General features: G+C 43.9%; 1 protein-coding gene across 1 annotated transcript in view; it reads left to right on the top strand.

Moving 5' to 3' along the window:
• The window catches only part of LOC146208274 (sodium-dependent nutrient amino acid transporter 1-like), a 42,306-nt gene that overhangs the window by 15,362 nt on the left and 6,178 nt on the right, over window positions 1-20,766 (top strand). Inside the window, exons 4-12 of the mRNA XM_084592428.1 lie at window positions 1,930-1,995; window positions 3,759-3,909; window positions 4,408-4,539; window positions 5,705-5,868; window positions 9,036-9,094; window positions 10,489-10,621; window positions 12,556-12,690; window positions 18,383-18,486; window positions 19,884-20,017. Of these exons, the coding sequence (XP_084448554.1) occupies window positions 1,930-1,995; window positions 3,759-3,909; window positions 4,408-4,539; window positions 5,705-5,868; window positions 9,036-9,094; window positions 10,489-10,621; window positions 12,556-12,690; window positions 18,383-18,486; window positions 19,884-20,017 (1,078 nt within the window). The remainder of the gene's footprint in view (window positions 1-1,929; window positions 1,996-3,758; window positions 3,910-4,407; window positions 4,540-5,704; window positions 5,869-9,035; window positions 9,095-10,488; window positions 10,622-12,555; window positions 12,691-18,382; window positions 18,487-19,883; window positions 20,018-20,766) is intronic.

Here is a 20,766-nt window from a genome sequence, read left to right on the forward strand (position 1 = left end):
AAGATTCTTGGTCGGGTGTGGTGAGCGTATAGGCGCTTTCGCACTAAAGGTTGTCCTGCCTTTACGGAAACCAGTTTTCCTTCCATTCATATCTTGTAGTGGACTAGCTATGGAGCGTAAAACTAGAGGCAGTGCCTGACGTCATCTGCTCCAGCGCGCCGCGCCTGTCTTACTGTGGCACGGTTGTGAAGAGCTGCGAGACAAGACAACATTGTGAAGGAGATAGCTGATTAAGCCACTAAGTAATTGGCTGTCGCGAACGTAGAATGCACTGTGGTCGCACATCATGAGTTTATTTATTTATACACACAGTCGGTCCAATACCGATGAAAAAAGGAGTTTATTGCAAACAATAATTTAAACGCAGGCCAGTGGGAGCACATTTAGTGATGTCATCTATATTTACTACTGCCTTAAATATGCGGAAAGAAAGGATTTAAAGTGCTCCCTAGATTGTGCATTGATAACTTGGTTTGGAAGACTTTTTCCAGTCAGATATTCAGAAAAATCGCCCTGTTCGATGCGTTTATTATAGTTTGGTTGGTTAAAAAGATTGGCCGTGGTTAACCACAGTTGAACGAGTTAGGCGAGTGATAGGTTGATTTTGCAGGATTCTTAGTTTCTACTTGTTGGGATTTTTTCAAAGATATATGACCTAACTTTGTCGTGTAAAGTTTAATTTCTAAGCGAAATTACCTAATGATAGTAATTAAAACCTGGAATTTAATGCGATCGTACTCATATAAGCTATCCAATGATATGTTACTTGACGCTTCAGTGCAAGGTTAAACTTTGGTAGCAAATTGCAATCAACCAAATAATCGTAATTAATACCTATAGTTACTCCAATGTATGCCTATACTCGATATAAGCTATCTAATGATACGAGACATGATATAGCGTAAAGCAAATTATCAATTAGTATTTAGGTGTAGTTCATTGCGCCGCGTATATTTACTAAAGATCAATTATGCTAAGCATAAGCTATGGACTCGAAGGTTCTACAGTTTGATATTGCGGTTAGTTGAAGGTCAAACGGATGCAGTCCGCCTGTGCTCTGCTTTTGTATTGGGTAGAGCTCTCGGTCCAAAAGGCTTAATGTCCCAAGGCCACTCCGGCTATGAGGGATGTCGCAGTGGAGGATTCCGGAAATTTCGACCACCTAGGCTTCATTAACCTGCATTGACATCGCACAGCACACGTGCGCATACCCTTCTGCCTCCATTGAAAAGTGGCCGCCGCTGCCGGGATTAGGCACAGTAGTCCAGCGCCCTTAACCGCTGAACAGCGGGAAAATGCATATTTATTATGCTTGTTATGACGTACGAGTGTCTTTGCTTGGTTTATGAATTGTTTCTTCGCGTGTTCTAAACTATATATTACTTAAATGTAGAAAATTCTTTTTTTTTTTTATTATTTCGTCGGTGAGAAAGGGGATGAGTACAGCGGTCATAGCGGGGGGATTTTACGACGAGGTCGATAAACTGGGCTGCTTATCATTCGACACTTTAAAAAGATTGTAAGAATTTGTGCCCTCTTTGCTGACTAAAGCTATGCTATAGCATAACTATAGATAAGCGAGCAACCTGAAACACGTGTCTTGTCTCACGTGATTAGTGCGAGCAAGGGTGAAGTGCAAGCCTTAATCTTCTGGGAATTGCGGGGGCGGAAAATAACTGACGCTATGATTCTTTGTTAAAGGGCTTTCAAGGTGTGAAGTGCCGCTTTGTCGGCATCACAGATAACGGTGATAGACGCTATCATTCACCTTAGAGCTCTTATTTGCCCCCCTTTTTTTTGGGGGGGGGGGGGGGGGGGGGGGGCTAAAGCTATCTCGAAATCAGCGAGGACAATGCATAAAAAAAATGTAACGTTCTATTTGCATGCCGTGTTATAAGATACGAGCCAAGCGAATATTTTTGCACGCAGGAGCTTCCGCCTCCATACCAGGAAAAGACAAGCGAGAATGGAGTCGCACTCGGATTGCATTCAACGGTAAGGCGACTCCTTCGGTTCTCCTGGGAAGCGAAGTTGTGTAATAATACGACATTGCAGAATACTTGGTGAAGCGTTCGCGAAATCATCCAAGAATATTCAGAAAAGGCAAAAAAAAGAAAAAGAAAAAGAAACCGTGCATGCCTAGTGTGCATGTACAAGAGACATTGCACTCCACTTACCTTTACTTAGCGCCGGGAGCCCCCCCCCCCCCCCCCCCCTCTTCCTCACCCTTTGTGTGTATGTGTGTGTGTGTTAAAATTGTCGAATTCGAATTCTTGTTTCTACCATAAAAAAGAGCATTTTGTGCTTTAAAGTTTTAGCTTAGGTGTGTCGCTTGTTTTCGGGTTCATTTATATTATAGTACACTTTCTTTTTGCGATGCTCTTGGATTATTCATTGGTATTATAGGTTGTAATTTCTTGCCCATTGAATCATAATTACATTATTCCCTTTCTGCAGCTATTAGATTAATCGAATATAAGTAAATATCTCTAAAAACTGGAATTTACTAGTAAAACTGTTAACCAACAAACAAAAGTGTTTTCGCCAATAGCTTTCAGAATGTTTCGCATTGCGTTCCTGCGTGCTTGTGTGCGTTTGTGACGAAAGAAAATTTGCTGCCCCCATGCTCTCTATAACAGCGTGCAGCAATAATATCCCCACCTGAACTGCTTAGCAGTGGAGGAAGTACGGTACAAAGGCGAGGAAGAAGCTGAACTGTCAAAAACTTTTCCAGGCGGGAGGCAGAGCGACTTGCAGACTGCACTTATGAAAAAGTTGTCCTTGCCCAGTTCTCAGTATTTCATGTCGCTTCTTCTTGTAATTCAGGTCGTTTTGTTCGAGGAGCGTTTCAGAATGGATCAGCCCTACATGTGGACACTGGTGAAAGGAAGTGTTTTATCGCAGTTCTGGGAATCACATTGTTACTCAGCATTTGCTCGTTGCTTAGAAAGCACTCCGTTAACTTATCAGTGTTCATGACATGTGCGCGAAACCGGAAGGGCTTTGCTGTCCTTATCAGTGATAGCGATAACCGATATCACTAAAACGCTTGAGTGCAGTGACATCTGTTTGTCTTATTGGCGTTTTATGGGGAGCACAAAAATAAATAAAAACATAATGGAACATCATAGGACACAGGATACTAGGCAGACTTGTCCAATTAACAGCCTCCAAAGAAAGAATTCACTATGATTTGTTAGTCATAATTTTAGGAAAGGATAAGACATGTGATATCTTGCTGCGAATTTGACCATGTAAAAATAGAAAAGCAAAGGGAAAGGTGGGAAAGGCCGTTGCCGCCATTTTTTCAAAGCTAGACTACAAGTGCAGAAAGATGTGAGTGTTCACTGTTTTTTCAATGGTGTCGCATAAAACAATATCGAAAAGAACAAGACTATACAGCTGACACCAAAAGTTTATGGAATGCGTGTGGTTTTGAAAAAAAAAAAAAAGAATTAGTGCGGCCAGACGGCCAAGACGCCTGCCACTGACACATACAGACCATGCGTACGAATTCTTCACGCCTGGTGCGCCGGCTAGGAAGTATTCGCTTTTCCTCATACCATTTGTATTATCATCAGCAACGGTCAAAGTTTCGTGAGGTAGCTTCATCAACTGTACAGAAGCTCCATATTCACGTTAGTAGCGCTGGGAGTCGTTTCTGGCGGTGTTCTATTTTTTTTTTTTTTTCGTTTCCTCTACTCTTTGTCTTGACTGCTCCTTTGAGAGCGCATTGACCGACGCTTTCATTCCGTCAGCCCACAGACGAGGAGTCACCTCCGCCCGGCTCGACGCACAATAGAAAACAATGGAACAAAGGCATGCAGTTCTTCCTGTCCTGCCTGTCCATCTCTATCGGACTGGGCAACGTGTGGAGGTTCCCCACGCTTGCCTACCAGAACGGAGGAGGTAAACAGCACTTCGTTGCGCTGCTATGATTGAACCCTTACTTTTATCCTGTGCTCACATTCGGTGTCAAGTCCGTTTGCTTTCGCTTCCTATACGCGCATTGTATTGGGTTACGTTTTACATCATAGCATTGCTTTCACTAGCGTGTTTAGAAACCAGGGGAGATAATTAGGAATTCATCCAAAGAAAAAAAGTGACTGGCTTTTCCGAAAAGCATTTCAGCCTCTACAGAAACGATGGAGAATAGCTGCTGGGCGGGCGCTGACTGTGCAAACTCTATGCCTTCACTGCCGCTTGTAGCTTGTTTTACACACTCTGATTTTTCCTACGTGCTCAGTGATACGTCATCCAAAAGGGCGGCCAGATACTCAGTTTCGTGTAAAGCGGTATATACTAATGTAATTTGCGCCCTATGGTCACTTTAACAAGAACGTGTCAGATGTGAGAACCGCTCCGGAGGTTTACATGAACTCATTTTGGGATATTTATATCTTCCAGGAGCCTTCTTGATTCCATACTTTATTGTCCTGTTCCTAATCGGCAAGCCTGTTTACTTCATGGAGCTCGCCATCGGCCAATTTGTTGGGAAGAGTCATGTCAAGGTGTGGAAGTGCGTACCAGGTCTAAAAGGTGAGCAAAGCTTCAGCTATTCTAGGATAGAAGAAGTGTTACAACAGCAGCAAAAAAAAAAAAATGTTTAGGCTTGCCACTAGGGCCTTCGCTCTGGTTTGAAACTTTACACAACAGAATAAAATTAAGTGGCCAAAACAGAGAATTCAGATGATGTAATAATTCGTGAGAGGACCGACAGATCAGGACCGCGAACATTTTTGTTTTTAATTCCGGCGTGATTTTTTAAAGACGCTTCGGAGAAATTCGTGTTTCCTATTGCTTTCTACAAATCAAAGAATATGCAGACCACGTGCACTTCGTTTTATTAGCATGCCCTCGCAGTTTTTCTCAATAAAGCGCTTTTTATTTCAGGCTCTCTGTTCTGCGCTGATGTCTTTTGCTTTGACTTCATTGTAAAATGTTTTTTGGGCCAGTTTCCAGTAGCACTTACTGTTATAGTAGCCATCTGCCTTGGTCAATTTGGTCGTGTTGGATGAGCTAGCGGTATTGTTCGCATCCTATGTAAATACACTGAAGACAACGTGACCAATATTCACTGGCAACCTTTCTCCGAATTTCTAATGCACACGCGAGTGGGTATATCTAATCATTTGTTTTATAAGATAAATGAATATTCAAGGTCAGGGACAGGTCTAACATAGTCTTGTGCAGTGTATTCTACGTGATGAAACGACAACCGATATTTGTTTCGATATCTCATTTAGGCCTGGGTTTCGACGTCCCGATGTGGCTCAGGCTATGAGAGACGCCGTAGTGGAGGACTCCGGAAATTTCGACCATCTAGGACTCTTTAACGTGCACTGACATCGCACAGCACACGGGTGCTTAACTTGTCGCCTCCACCGAAAAGCGGCTTCCGAGGCCAGGATTCGATCCCGCATCTTTGGGTACAGTAGTGCGCCACCCTGGTGGGAATATCTCGTTTAGAAAGCAACACCTGTGTGAATATTAGCTTTACGTCATTCAAATGGTGGAAAGAACACATATGTCCTGTTTTATTTTTCAGACTGTAGTTGTAAGTTGTTGAGGTTTCTTAAGGTCTTGGCAAAGGCTTCACGCTTCGCCTTGGTGTGTTGGTTTCCGGAGCGAGATGATCAAGCCTTCAAATATTTACAGTTATTGTGCGGTAGAGTAGTACCACATTGGTCTGCCCTCTCCGCAGGAATTGGAGTGGCGCAGTTGTTCTCCACGTTCTACGTCACCGTGTCGTACAATTACATCATGGCGCTGTGCCTGTTCTACCTGTTTGCGTCATGGCAAAGCTATCTGCCCTGGACTCGCTGCGATCCCGAGTGGAGCGACGCCACGTGCGTTGACGCAACTATGGTAAGTGGGCGAACAACAAAAGGAAGATGATGTCTGAATACAAGAGGAGCTCAGAGAGTCTTTGTGTCAGCTACACTCTCAATCTGATTCCACATACGTTCCGGTTTTAAGTTGAACTTTTTAAACGTTCCACTTATAACTGGAACGTGAGTGAAACCAGGTTAAGCGTGTAGTTCATTATCTTGTTGGTACACTAGCTTTTTATAGTGCGTGCAATGATTTGAGGTGGAAAGGCAGTTTTCTTGGAAGGGCGTCAAACTATTGCAATATACGGGTGTGCAAATTCTGGGCAGAAACTACGCTATCAATTTGATACTGTGGGTGCACCAAAGTTAAAACGGAACGAGTGTCTATGGACGAATTACTTCACTTCCTTCGGCAGGGTTTCCAGATCTTCTAGGAAGAAAATCGAGAGAAGAATCTTAAAAGAAGCCAAGAAGTCGCCAGCTGAGAATACATTAATTTAATCGCCAGAAAAGTCGCCACGGTACGAGAGTGTAAAATAGTGAAACTTCAGTTTGCTGTGATACCTGCAAGAATGTATGGTAAGCGGACGTGTAGTGCTATTCCGAAACTATAAAACACCCCCCACTTCGCGTGCTCATGATGTGGGCACCTTCTATTATATTGTTACGTATATGCCACCGAAGAGGACGACGATAGAAAATAAAGGGAGAGACGACGAAGCTGAAGAAACCGTTGGCGCTTGCCTGAACACCTGCTGTGTTCTGCTCTGCTGTGCTGTGAACACTTGCTCATCACCTGCTGTGGTTTCCTGTGCTAGCCTTCTGCCCCGTATCAATATGTCCGTTTGGCCAGTCCAATGTAGGAGTTGAGCCAGGCTGGTTTCGGACTAGGTTATGTGAAGACTCGTACGTTCACACATCGCGAAACGCGCAGCCGGTCTGGAAATCAAGAGGAACCGGGTGCATGGTAGCTCGCAGGTAGTCCGGATGTGGAGAGAGATATACGGAGAGCAGCACAACTATTGGCGTTATTTTGTCACCCCACGAAAGGAGATATATCTTGAAATTATGGGAGAAAAAAAAAAGAACCTAACTTTTTTTCCCGATCTTATATCCTGTGGAAAAACAAGAATGGATGCAAAAGTGTTATCACGTATTCAGCTCAAACATTTACTAAAAGGATTAGTTGGTCCTTGTTTTTCGCGGATGAAAAATGACCAGAAACGAAAAGCCTTGACCAGATAATATATCATAAATCCTATTATGCAGCAAACAGGTGAACTAAAATAAAAGGACAAACCACGTACGTCAGCATCTTTAACTCAGGCTTAGATGTTACTTTTAATTTTTTTTTGCTCCATTTCATGCTGAAGCTCAAATGTAGAGGTTGTGGCGCCCATCCGGCGCAATGCGAACTTAAATCATGAGGGTAGCGACAAGCACTTCGTTTTACATTCTTTTCCGGCGTCACTATTTTTCAGTGTCTTACAATCTCGCTATCTTCCACAATCTGCATTAACACTGACACACCTTCTCGTCACTTGTAATCTTGAAAATCTGGGACAAGCAGCTTCTGCAAAGTTAAAGCACAGATAAAAATGGCCACACAAGACGAGGGCTGATTTTTCAAGAATCGATTCAGACCTATAGAGCTTATTTACGTGACGTCACTGCAGCTTTACTGGAATGGTTGGTTGGTTGGTTCATAGGAAGGGAAAGGCGCAGTATCTGTCACACTTGCTCTGTGGACACCTGAACCGCGCCGTAAGGGAAGGGATGAAGGTGGGAGTGAAAGTGGATATAGAGAAAGGGGGCCGTAGTGGAGGGCCACGGAGTAATTTCGATCACCTGGGGATCTTTAACGTGCGCTGACATCGCACAGCACACGGGCGCCACTTCGTTTCGCCTCCATCGAAACGCAGCCGCCGAGGCCGGGATTCGATCCCGGGAACTCCGGCACAATAGTCGGGCGTCTTACCACTGCACTGGAATAAAAAAATTTAAAAATTGGTTCACTGGAAGGGAAAGGCGCAGTAACTCTCTCACTCGTTTTCTGTGGACACCTGAACCGCGCCGTGAGGGAAAGAGAAAGGTGGGAGTGAAAGTGGAAAGAGAGAAAGAGGAGCCGTAGTGGAGGGCTACGGAGTAATTTCGACCACCTGGGGATCTTTAACGTGCGCTGACATCGCACAGCACACGGACGCCTCTTCGTTTCGCCGCCATCGAAACGCAGCCGCCGAGGTTGGGTTCGAGCCCGGGAATTCCGGACAGTAGTCGGGCGTCTTACCACTGTGCCACCCCGGCGGGTGGAAACCATGGCACGCACAACGCAACATCGGAGAGGGGGAAAGAGAGAGAGGGCCTACGGAGAATCATGAAACGGCGTCGGTGAAATCCGAGCTCTGGTTGGAAGGTGTTCCAAACGGCGTTTCAATTGTGTCCGACAAATGAACGGCGCGCAGTAGGAAGTACGCCGGTAGACCGGCGCCGACGCTTCGGGTACATTTTTTTGTGGGATTTTAGTTTCGAACCGCCCAACGTTATGGCGTCTCCACAATATAGAGTTGCCACAACTGCCGCCAGCTAAACCTGATAGTGAATAGGGTCTATGCACTCCTAACTTGCAGCCCTTTTCTGAATAGATGCCGAGAAATCCACTTCTGTGCAGTTTTCTATTCGGCGCCTGTGCTTTTGTGTTTGACATGCTCCATCTCAACATGTCATTTCGTATCAGACTCCCTTGGTTATTAGACGCTGCAGATTAGTTTGTACTAAGCTGTAAATATTATGCGCGTCGAAGTTGACGAACTCTTTGTGAACAGACAGTTAGCTGAAGCCGGTTGGCTAAATTTAACTGTGTGATTATTTGTGGCTTGCCGCGTCATATTAATCCTGCCTTTCTGAATGATCTGTTCGATATTTCGTGCTCCTCCAGTGTAAGGGCGTGAATAAAGATTTCTATAAGGCACAGTATTGACATTAAACTGATGAAACGACTACTCATTAGAGCGAATAACTGACAGGCACAAGGCTCACCAGATGTTTAGGATCAGTGCAACCCCATGCTTTTCGTTTGAAGATCTTTTCGTCGTTGAGTCGATCAGAGACTAACGTTATCCAAAATGTCCCAAATTATACGGCATTGTTCTTTTTGTTGCCGCTTTTGTGAACGGAGACCTGTAACGTTCTTTTTCTTTACAGAATTTGTCAGTCACGACCAACGTGACGAGTGCCTCATCAGCACCGGAGCAATACTTTCAGTACGTATACGATAAGGTAACTTGAGTTGTTTCTTTCAGAAGAAATGTCCAAGTTACATTTTCATTTCGTGAATAAGCGTTGTTATCGCTCACGATGGTCAAATTTAGCGTTGCTGACGAGAAGGCAACCGCGTCCGCCACTCCTAGTAGCCGGATTAAAATAGTTCATGGTCCATGTTCATTTCTTTCTTTTAGCGATGGACTGTTTTGAATATATGTCAGGTACTGCTATATGAAATGAACTTCTAGTCTAGGTCTAAGTCCTAATCCTAACGGCTTAAGACCTGATAAAGTTAACGAACCAAGCATTGCGCCAAGGTACAATAAAAGCTAAATAAGTGAGTTTTAGGCTATTTCACCAATTTTGTTAGATTCCTATCATACGACTCCTCGTGCCGGAACTAGTTCTGTTTTTAGAGGTGTGAAAGAAAACTGCAGCCGTACTAAGTCTTCCAATGGAAGCGCTTTTGAACTTAATTGCATTTGCTGGACAGAAAAAAAAAAAAAAAAAGAATCGTGCAATACGCAAAATCATTCTACAAGCGCAGGGCGTGCAAGCTTAGAGAAAGATAAGTTCAGAGCTGCTCAGGGAATTCTTTTTTTGGCAAACCACAGACGATTATTCATTTCACATGTCATTTCTGCTCTGGCACGTGACTTGTGGATATCATGGTTTATGTAAAAATAAATTTATAAACTTTGCAAAACAAAACTGAATCACTCTACATAATCGCAATGTTACGAGGTAGTGTTTAGAATCCTTTTGAACTTCCAGAGTGCGAATATCGTTATAATTTTAATCCGTATAAATTTTAACGTCGAAAATTTGGAGCAAGACTACTATAAGAAAGACGAACGACCGAGCACTCGTCCCGTCTGTTTGAACTAACCACTCCAATCTTCAATCATGGACCCAATGAGGCGTTGTGGAAATGATAAAAAAAAAAACGCAGAAATTTAACGCGGCTAAGACTAGTATAGCGTGCAAAAAATAACAAAAAAAAAACACATTTTGACGCAGTTTATCTTGATATATAACGTAGATGTAAATGGCAATGCCGCCGTCTTCGTTGTCATTGTCGCCTGACGCACGTGTGAAGGGCAGTGATGTATGTTGTCCTAATTGCCATGAGTGACGCAGATATAAAGCCTCACTTTACCCACGCTTGCGTGGCCTATAGAGGCAGGTTGTCTCCTTCGGCGATCTAAGAGTCTTGGAACGCTAGATTATCTGACCCTCCAATCTTTATAGGGAAGCCCCAGTTAACAGTGCATGCCCGCTAGATCTGGTTAAACCTGTCGACGTAGGGTTTTCGCGTTAAATGTTATGTAACTAAACGTGTTTCTTTCTTAATTTGCTTCAATACTCAGTTCGGCCTCAAACTTCGTTGCAGAAAGTATGTTCTTCGCGACTCCGGAGGCTTCACGCTGCCCTCGGCGCTAGACTGGCGGATGGCGCTGTGTTGCCTCCTTGCCTGGACCTGCGAGGCACTCTCCACGTACAAGGGCATCCGCTCGGTGGGCAAGGTGAGACGAAAACGCCGCACTGATCGAACCTCCTGACTTAAAAAATAATAGCTTACACTGACTAACAACTGATTGTTTTATTCAGAGCACCCTGTTTAAGTACAAGTAGCCAAGTCTGATAAATCAGAAAGGCAAAAGGACGGTAAAACAAGACAATAAATTCTATACGATGAAACAAGAAACTCGTGTTGTTGTTGTTGTTTTTTTATATGGCGATGGATGGAGTGCTAACGCATGCCGGACCTAGATTTGCAATCTGTGAAGCCTCAATGATCTCTCAGGTGACCGTACCTTTGTGATATGCTACAGCTTCACACTTTTCGACCAGTGGATGGCAAGCACAATTACGGCAATTAATCCCGATATTGCGAGCAGCATTTTTATATTATTGCAGTGTTCCCTTAACGACATGTCGTTAAGAAGGCTATTCTGACCAACATAGTATTTGCCACAGGATAGAGGGAGAGAGTCGACAATGTTGCCGTTGCAGGATACAAACTTGTTTCGGTGCTTCTACGTGCAGACGGGGACAGTATATACACACATGTTTACACGTGCGCACATGCTGCCCAGTCGCAACGGAGCCTGAATACAACGTCCATTCCCGCTTTTTCCCCCAATCCTTTTCAAATTGCCAGTCACGGCATTAAGGTACTGAATGACCGCCACATTTATTTCACTGATATAAGAGGAAGCGCTACTTTTTAAGTTTTTTAACATGCCCTCAACTGCAGAAGCGAGAAGATTTATGGAATATAACCAGAAACAGAATTTTTCGAAACCTTGTTTGCCTATTATCGGTCACAGTTTTTCAATCCTGGCTGACAGGCTCAGTGCTTCTGGTGTTGCACGATGTTGAAAGACGTGCAAAAAGTACTTCATTAACCTACAAGTCTGCATATAGCGCAGCTCTGATTTTGTTCTTACTATCACATTTAATGAGCGAGAGGTGTTGATCCTTTGGCCACATTTTCTACGTTGCCGATTTGCTCACTAGTAATATTAACCCATTAGTAATAATAATAATGTTAGTATTCAAGACTATTAATATCATGGTCTCCGCGCGTCGTCTGGGTTCCCTGTGCTCGGCTACCCCTGAGAATGAGCACGCTCACGCGCTTTCCTGCCTGCAATAGAACGATAGGTTGTCTCGGCAACAGTTCGGCCTCTGCGTAAATTGCGGAGCATGCATTAGGTACGCACTTCTAACAGGCAAAATATTTACGCGGGAGTCGCGAGGACATCCGCTTGTAGCCTCTTCCGCCGCATACTCACTCGAGAGGAAACGGGCATATATCAGCACTGCAGTTTCAAGCATATTCCTGTCTACTGGGAATCAACATGCTCTTCACTCTCCAGCGACACCCCTCAAGCATGCAGCTTATTTACAGGCGCACCGACACAGAAATTTGAATAGAGCTCATTTGAAAGTACCCGCAGATCATGGCTAGCAGCTTAACGGTATTCCTCAAGAGGAAAGTAATCCCCTATGGGACAGAAACGTAGAGGCCTAATAAAAGAGGCCAACTTAAATTGAAGATTACACAGAGTCGTGAAGAATAAAATGGTAGCAGTAACATTACGAGACAAGAAGCGTGCCGAATGGGCAAGGTGATAACTTCGAATGAATGATATTCCAATGGAAATTATGATAAAGAAATGGGCATAGGGAAGCTGATGTATTGCTGAGGGAGGATAATCGGCTGTCACTAGAGTAGCAAATTTAATTCCTGTTGAAGGTAAGCATGGAGGCAAAACATAAGGTGGACGGATGAGATTAGGAAGTTTCTGAAGGTCAAGCGAGTGCAGTTTGCAGAGGACCGGGTTAATTGAAACGGTACTGGAGGGATATGTAGTCAAGCTGATGATGAGGATGACCCCAAAATATTTTTCTCTTCATCTTTCTTTCTCTCCCGCATTTTTTCTTGCGAAAGGTGGTGTACCTGACGTCGACGATGCCGTACGTTGTTATGATCTCGTTGCTCATCATCACCTGCCTCCAAGATGGGGCCTTCAACGGCATCAAGGCATTCTTCGTACCGCACTGGGAGAAGATCTGGGAAATTGAGGTATGATTGCGTCTGCTCTCAAAATATTGTGACGACACGAAAATGATGTTATGTATTCATTCTTTGCCATGAACCAGCGACATTCCATCGTGACATCCTTCGCCGAGGAGTGTCATGCTTGAAAAAAAAAAGAAAAGAAGAAACTTTGCGTTGCGGTAATATAGTCTTTAAAAGAACATTTCATCATCATCATCATCATCATCATCATCATCATCATCATCATCATCATCATCATCATCAGCCTGATTATACCCACTGCAGGGCGAAGGCCTCTCCCATATTTCTCCACTTAACCCGGTTCTGTGCTAGCTGCATCCACTTGATCCGTGCGAACTTCTTAATCTCATCCGCCCACCTAACTTTCTGCCGCCCCCTGCTACGCTTTCCTTCCCTTGGAATCCAGTTTGTTACCCTCAGCGACCATCGGTTATCCTCTCTTCGCACTACATGCCCTGCCCATGTCCATTTCTTCTTAATTTCTACCAGAATGTCGGTAACTTGAGTTATTTCTCTGACCCACTCTGCACGCTTTCTATCTCTTCATCATCATCATCATCATCATCATCATCAGCCTGATTATACCCACTGCAGGGCGAAGGCCTCTCCCATATTTCTCCACTTAACCCGGTTCTGTGCTAGCTGCATCCACTTGACCCCTGCGAACTTCTTAATCTCATCCGCCCACCTAACTTTCTGCCTCCCCCTGCTACGCTTTCCTTCCCTTGGAATCCAGTTTGTTACCCTCAGCGACCATCGGTTATCCTCTCTTCGCACTACATGTCCTGCCCATGTCCATTTCTTCTTCTTAATTTCCACTAGAATGTCATTAACTTGAGTTATTTCTCTGACCCACTCTGCACGCTTTCTATCTCTTAATGTTACCCCTACCATTTTTCGTTCCATAGCCCTCTGGGTTGTCCTCAACTTAAGTAGAACTCTCTTGGTTAGCCTCCACGTTTCAGCCCCATAGGTGAGTACAGGCAAGATACAACTGTTGTACACTTTCCTCTTGAGCGATACCGGTAAGCTGCTAGTCATAATCTGCGAGTGCTTGCCAAATGCGCTCCATCCCAATCTTATTCTTCTTGATATTTCCTTTTCATGGTCTGGATCTGCGGTTACTACCTGTCCTAAGTAGACATATTCGACTACTATTTCCAGTATTTCGCTACCTAATGTAAACTGCTGTTCCTTCCCGAGGCTGTTGAACATTACCTTAGTCTTCTGCATATTGATTTTCAAGCCTACCATTCTACTTTTTCTGTCTAGGTCATCAATCATTATTTGCAGTTCATCCCCCGAGTTGCTTAGCAAGGCAATGTCATCTGCAAATCGCAGATTACTGAGGTATTCTCCATCTACCCTTATCCCTAACTGCTCCCATTCCAAGTCTCTGAATACTTCCTCTAAACAAGCTGTGAATAGTAATGGGGAGATTGTGTCTCCTTGCCTAACACCTTTCTTTATGGGAATTTTATTGCTTTCTTTATGTAGAACTATGGTTGCTGTGCAGCCACTATATATATCTTCCAGCACTTTCACGTACGGCTCGTCTACCCCCTGATTTCGCAATGCCTGCATCACCGCCGAGGTTTCAACTGAGTCAAATGCTTTTTCGTAATCAATGAATGCTATGTATAAGGGCTGGTTATATTCCGAACATTTTTCTATCACCTGATTGATGGTATGGATATGATCGATAGTTGAGTACCGTTTCCGAAACCCTGCTTGATCCTTTGCTTGATTGCAGTCTAAGGTTGTCCTGATTCTATTGGCGATTACCTTAGTAAATACCTTATACGTAACAGACAGTAAGCTGATTGGTCTCTAATTTTTAAGGTCCTTAGAGTCCCCTGTCTTGTGAATGAGGATAATGTTTGCATTCTTCCATGCTTCCGGTACCGTCGATGACACCAGGCACTGCGTATACAGGGTGGCCAGTTTTTCTAGCACGATATCCCCCCCGTCCTTCAGCAAATCTGTAGTTATCTGATCCTCTCCAGCTGATTTCCCCCTTTTCATAGTTTCTAGTGCTTTCTTGACCTCGTCCTTCGTCACTGGTGGAACGTCTGAGTGTTTTTCGCTACCGCCAATCTCACTACGGTCCTGACTACTTTGGCTACTGTAGAGATCTGTATAGAACTCCTCGGCTACTTTGACTATCTTGTCCATATTAGTGATGACGTTGCCCGCCTTGTCCCTTATCGCATGCATCTGGTTTTTGCCTATGCCCAATTTCTTCTTTGCCGCTTTAAGGCTTCCCCCGTTCTTTACAGCATGCTCAATTTTCTCCATGTTATACTTCCTTATATCGGCCACCTTGCGCTTATTGATTAGCTTTGATATCTCGGCCAATTCGATCTGGTCTGTTGGATTGGAAGCTTTCATACTCTGCCGTTTCTTAATCAAATCTTTCGTCTCCTTAGACAGCTTACCGGTATTCTCTTTAACTATCCTACCGCCTACTTCTACTGCGCACTCAGTAATGATATCTCTGAAATTATTGTTCATTGCCTCTAGGGTAATGTCGCCATCCTCAGTTAGAGCTGAAAACCTATTCTGTAGCGAGATTCTGAACTCTTCTGCCCTCCCCCTCACCGCTAATTCGTTGATGGGTTTCTTTCTTACTAATCTATTGCGTTCCTTCTTCAGATTTAGGCTAATTCGGGACCTCACCATCCTATGGTCACTACATCGAACTTTCCCGATTACCTCTACATCCTGCACAATGGCGGGGGTTGAACACATTATGAAGTCGATTTCATTTTTAGTCTCTCCGTTAGGACTTTTCCATGTCCATTTCCGGTTCTTCCGTTTCCTGAAGAAGGTATTCATGATTCGTAAGTTATTGCGCTCTGCAAACTCAACTAGTAACTCCCCCCTGCTATTCCTAGAACCAATGCCATAGTCACCTACTGCCTTGTCTCCTGCCTGTTTTTTCCCTACCTTGGCATTGAAGTCGCCAATTAGTACAGTATACTGCGTCTTTACTTTTCGCATTGCCGATTCTACATCTTCATAGAAGCTTTCAACTGCCTGGTCATCATAACTACACGTAGGTGCATAGGCCTGTACAACCTTCAGTTTATACCGCTTATTAAGCGTAATTACGATGCCTGCAACCCTCTCATTAATGCTATAGAATTCATCTATATTACCCGCTATATACTTATTGACAAGAAAACCTACCCCTAGTTGTCGCCTCTCTGGTAAACCTCGATAACACAGTACATGCCCATCCTTCAATACAGTATATGCCTCATTCGGCCTCCTAACCTCACTAAGCCCTATGACATCCCATTTCATGCCCTCTAGTTCCTCTAACAGCACTGCTAAACTAGCTTCACTAGCAAGGGTTCTAGCGTTAAACGTTGCCAGGGTCAGTTTCCAATGGCGGCCTGTCCAGCGGAGCCAGGCTTTCTTAGCACCCCCTGCTGCGTCACAGGTCTGACCGCCGCCGTGGTCAGTTGTTCCGCAGCCGCTGGTGACTGAGGGCCAGGGTTTTATGGAGCTTATCATAGGAGGTTGTGGCCAATTACTGCACCAGGGTGGCCAACTCCTGTTCTGGTGAGGGAGTGCGTTGCCGGAGGTGTTCACCGGCATCAGGTCGCACCCCAAACCTGTATATGCAATTCCATCGACACGCGGATTTTTTTTTTTTTTTCTATCTCTTAATGTTACCCCTAACATTTTTCGTTCCATAGCCCTCTGGGTTGTCCTCAACTTAAGTAGAACTCTCTTGGTTATCCTCCACGTTTCAGCCCCATAGGTGAGTACAGGTAAGATGCAACTGTTATATACTTTCCTATTTAGCGATACCGGTAAGCTGCTAGTCATAATCTGCGAGTGCTTGCCAAATGCACTCCATCCCAATCTTATTCTTCTTGTTATTTCCTTTTCATGGTCCGGATCTGCGGTTACTACCTGTCCTAAGTAGACATATTCGCCTACTACTTCCAGTATTTCGCTACCTAATGTAAACTGCTGTTCCTTCCCGAGGCTGTTGAACATTACCTTAGTCTTCTGCATATTGATTTTCAAGCCTACCTTTCTACTTTTTCTGTCTAGGTCATCAATCATTATTTGCAGTTCATCCCCCGAGTTGCTTAGCAAGGCAATGCGTGTCATCAGCAAATCGCAGATTACTGAAGTATTCTCCATCTACCCTTATCCCTAACTGCTCCCATTCCAAGTCTCTGAATACTTCCTCTAAACAAGCTGTGAATAGTACTGGGGAGATTGTATCTCCTTGCCTAACACCGTTCTTTATGGGAATTTTGTTACTTTCTTTATGCAGAACTACGGTTGCTGTGCAGCCACTATATATATCTTCCAGCACTTTCACGTACGGCTCGTCTACCCGCTGGTTTCGCAATGCCTGCATCACCGCCGAGGTTTCAACTGAGTCAAATGCTTTTTCGTAATCAATGAATGCTATGTATAAGGGCTGGTTATATTCCGAGTATTTTTCTATCACCTGATTGATGGTATGGATATGATCGATAGTAGAGTACCGTTTCCGAAACCCTGCTTGATCCTTTGCTTGATTGCAGTCTAAGGTTGTCCTGATTCTATTAGCGATTACCTTAGTAAATACCTTATACCTAACAGACAGTAAGCTGATTGGTCTGTGATTTTTAAGGTATAACTGTATAAAGAACAGTTACAGCTGGCCATCTGACGCACGGTCAAAACAGGATCGTGTTCTTAACAGCGGTACCGGTTCCTTGCGAGAAGCCTCCTAGGTGTTAAAAAAATGTACGCTAGAGCAATCTAATTCTGTTTACTTTTAGTCGCCTGGGGCTTCACCAATCACCTGGAAGATGCGTGCGTTCCTGCAGTAACGTCGAACCATACATATAGCTATCGACAACTCATATCGTAATTTTTCGATATGCGCATCGCCCGAGGGCTCTTCTTCCCAGAGGAGATAATCAAACTTCTCAAAATTGAACATCCCGATATAAACTTCAAAAGAAAGGCTGCGTATGAAGCAGTCATCTGTCCGTACATGATAACTAATGCAGTTGACTGGAACGTCTGCTTTGAGGATTGAATGGCGATTCGTTCTCTGGTCATGCCTGAGTATAGGATCTGCATGTTTCCGATTCCATTTTATATTTTAGCCTTTAACGAAGCTGGCTTGCACACTAACAAGCGTTATTTCCAGTATAATGCATTCAAATCGACACTTTAATTATTTCCGAAAGGCATGTGTTTTGCCTAATGAGGCTATGTTCGGGACAAAGCCATACAATGCTTGTTCCTTAATTAGTATTGATTCTGTGCCTATTCCCGGACATGTTTTTCCACGGCAGAGAAGGCGTGGATTTATTGCTGATAAAATTGAAATAAACCTTATTGTAGACACTTCAACTACAAATCATTTTAAGCTCGTGTCGTCGACTACACCGAGAAGGGTTCAATGTTATGTATTTAAAGGCTGCTTGGCATGGCCTCAGAGATCGGTGACATAGAAACGCCATTAATGCAATGGAATTCTAAGCTACGTATAAATTAGTTTTCAGGGTTGTTTCTATATATAAAAGTATTTTTTTTTCTGCGTAAGAGGGCCTTTGTAGTCATAAGGTCTTAATCTATCGATGCAGGCAAAGGTCAGTTTGTCCTAAGTGTATCTTAGACCGCAAGAAACTCATTCGATAGCCTCAACCTTATTGCTTTTTATTCTCAGGTGTGGTTCAAGGCTTGCGAACAGTCGTTTTTCTCCCTCACCACGGCATTCGGGCATCTGATAATGTACGCTAGCTACAACGACTTCAGACACCAAGTGGGAAGGTAAGCTTCATGCTCGTTATCGCCTTCCTACCCAAAGCGTCGTCGCAGTCGATGCTTATAAATGCCATAGCGCTGCGACGCAAAATGCTCCATGTTTGTCTTGTAGAACAGGCCACTATGCGTCCCTCTGTCGAACACGACGTCCTGTTTCGTATGAAGCGGGATAATTTTCTTTCACAATACTTAAAAGGAATGCTGAGAGTAACGCCTTCCACCTCTTGTCGGTGAGGGAAAGATATTTTTCGTTCTTCTCTGCAGGTTTTCTGCAGTGGAAGGCAATTTAGAGCTGAAAATACTAAATTTATACTAGGAACATTTGTCTCCCTCAAATTGACTCGGACTCATGTCTCCAAGGCCGAAAGACTCCATAGTCACCGTTTGGAAGGGAATGTAGGCGTGGCGTAGCTTGAGAGCGATGTGCAATAAAAATCATTTCGACGTCCCCTCAGTCTGCGTTTGGAAATGACCAGGGGTGAGTATGCTGATATTTCTTTTTTTTTTTCTTTCCCATGTTTACAGAAGTTGCTTTCCGACAATGTAACTTAGGCATGTTAGTCTATTGATCAGTTCAGTTCAGTCGTTCAGTCGTGTCCGACTCTCCGTCACCCAATGGACCATATCACGCCACGCTTTCTGGTCTCTCACTATCTTCCTAACATCACATAACTTCATCTGCAGCGCCTCGAGGATGCCATCTAACCATTGCGTTCGCTGCCTACCCCTTCTCCGGCGACCCTCAACCTTTCCCAACATCAAATCTTTCTCCAGCGACTCCTCTCTTCTCATCAGATGACCAAAGTAGCTAAGCTCTAACTTTAGAATATTGATATAAGCTAACAATTAGTCGTCCCCAGTGGCACCCTGAACCAAAATGGATCGGACAAGCGGAAGCTGCTGTACAGTTTATGTGAACAGAACACGGACACGTGCAATTGTGTTTTCAAATTTGATGCTATTTTTACTCCACAGTGTTGCTTGGACGAATTGATATTCTTTTAGAAAGAGGTGATATTCGAAATTGTCAACCGAAGCCATTCAAATAGCGCCGTTTCTTGACGGAGTTTTAAAAGAATACTTCAGCTAAGTCGACATTTTTTGATGAATGGTGCGGAGTTTCTTTTTAAAGTTTACTTTAAGTGTAGGAATACAAGTTATAGTAGGAATACAAGTTATCTCTAAACGATACTCTGAGACTCCGAGTGCCCACTACACGCCAAGGCGACTCTAGGTAACCTCCAAAACAAACTCCCGTGGTTTCTAGGGTGATCCGTCAGCCTTTTCAAGGGTGACTAAGTTCGCCACAAAGCACACTCATAGTCTGATAGGCCTTACGGGAAGTCAACATTCCGCTCCCCTTTCCCTTACATTCTCGTTCGTTTTGGTGTCTCTTGCAATAGGGATGCCTTCTTCATCAGCATCGCGGATACCATGACCAGCATCTTGGCAGGCTGCGTTGTCTTCGCCACCCTGGGGTCTCTGGCTCACGACCTCAACACCGATGATATCTCGCAAGTGCTCAAGGGCGAGTCTGGTGAGGGCCATTAACTCTATTTAAAAGTGTTCAGGCCAATATTTATTTGTGAAAAAGAAATCACCACAAAAGTTCCATTAAACATGTAAACAACATTCTCAAGCATGATAGAGTGGTTTTTTTGCTTTTGCGTCGTCGCCTACATTATGCACCTATTCTCTCCACTTATTTAGGTTGTCGTGCTTGCTAATCGTTCTTCATATTGTGTGCATAACTCTCGTACTGTGAAGAAGTCCAATTCACATGTGTCAGCAGATTTAGAGTAAGTCGGCCTATACTTATAGGGGTTGCAAGCACCAAACATGCATTGTGAAGAACGACAGAAATATATTTTGCCCTTGAATTTAGGGCACCAAGGGTAGCCTAATCTGCGAGAGGTCTTGAGACTGCCACCAATGCGATATTACATCATACGCAAGTGCCTCAATGGTTAAAATTCACATCGTTGTCATTTTGTGAAATCGAAATAACGATGCAGGAACCTGACGTTATCCAGGTTCTCTATACCCTCGACATTTAGACAGCACCGAACTTATAATCTGTCATCATCATAGCTTCGCATGAGGAATTCTCAGTTCTTTGCTATTCTTATACTTAATGTTATGCGTCCAGCAGACATCCAAACATTAATCAGCTGTAGTAAGAGCAGCTCGCAATATTCTTCAGTTCTTCGAGGCTGTAGCTGAATTCGTGTTTTGTTCTTCCATTTATTGGAAATATTTTTGAAGAGCAATAATGACACATTTATG

Source organism: Amblyomma maculatum, chromosome 1, assembly GCF_055883805.1.
Source record: "Amblyomma maculatum isolate TAMU_Amacu chromosome 1, ASM5588380v1, whole genome shotgun sequence".
Taxonomy (NCBI): Eukaryota; Metazoa; Arthropoda; class Arachnida; order Ixodida; family Ixodidae; genus Amblyomma; species Amblyomma maculatum.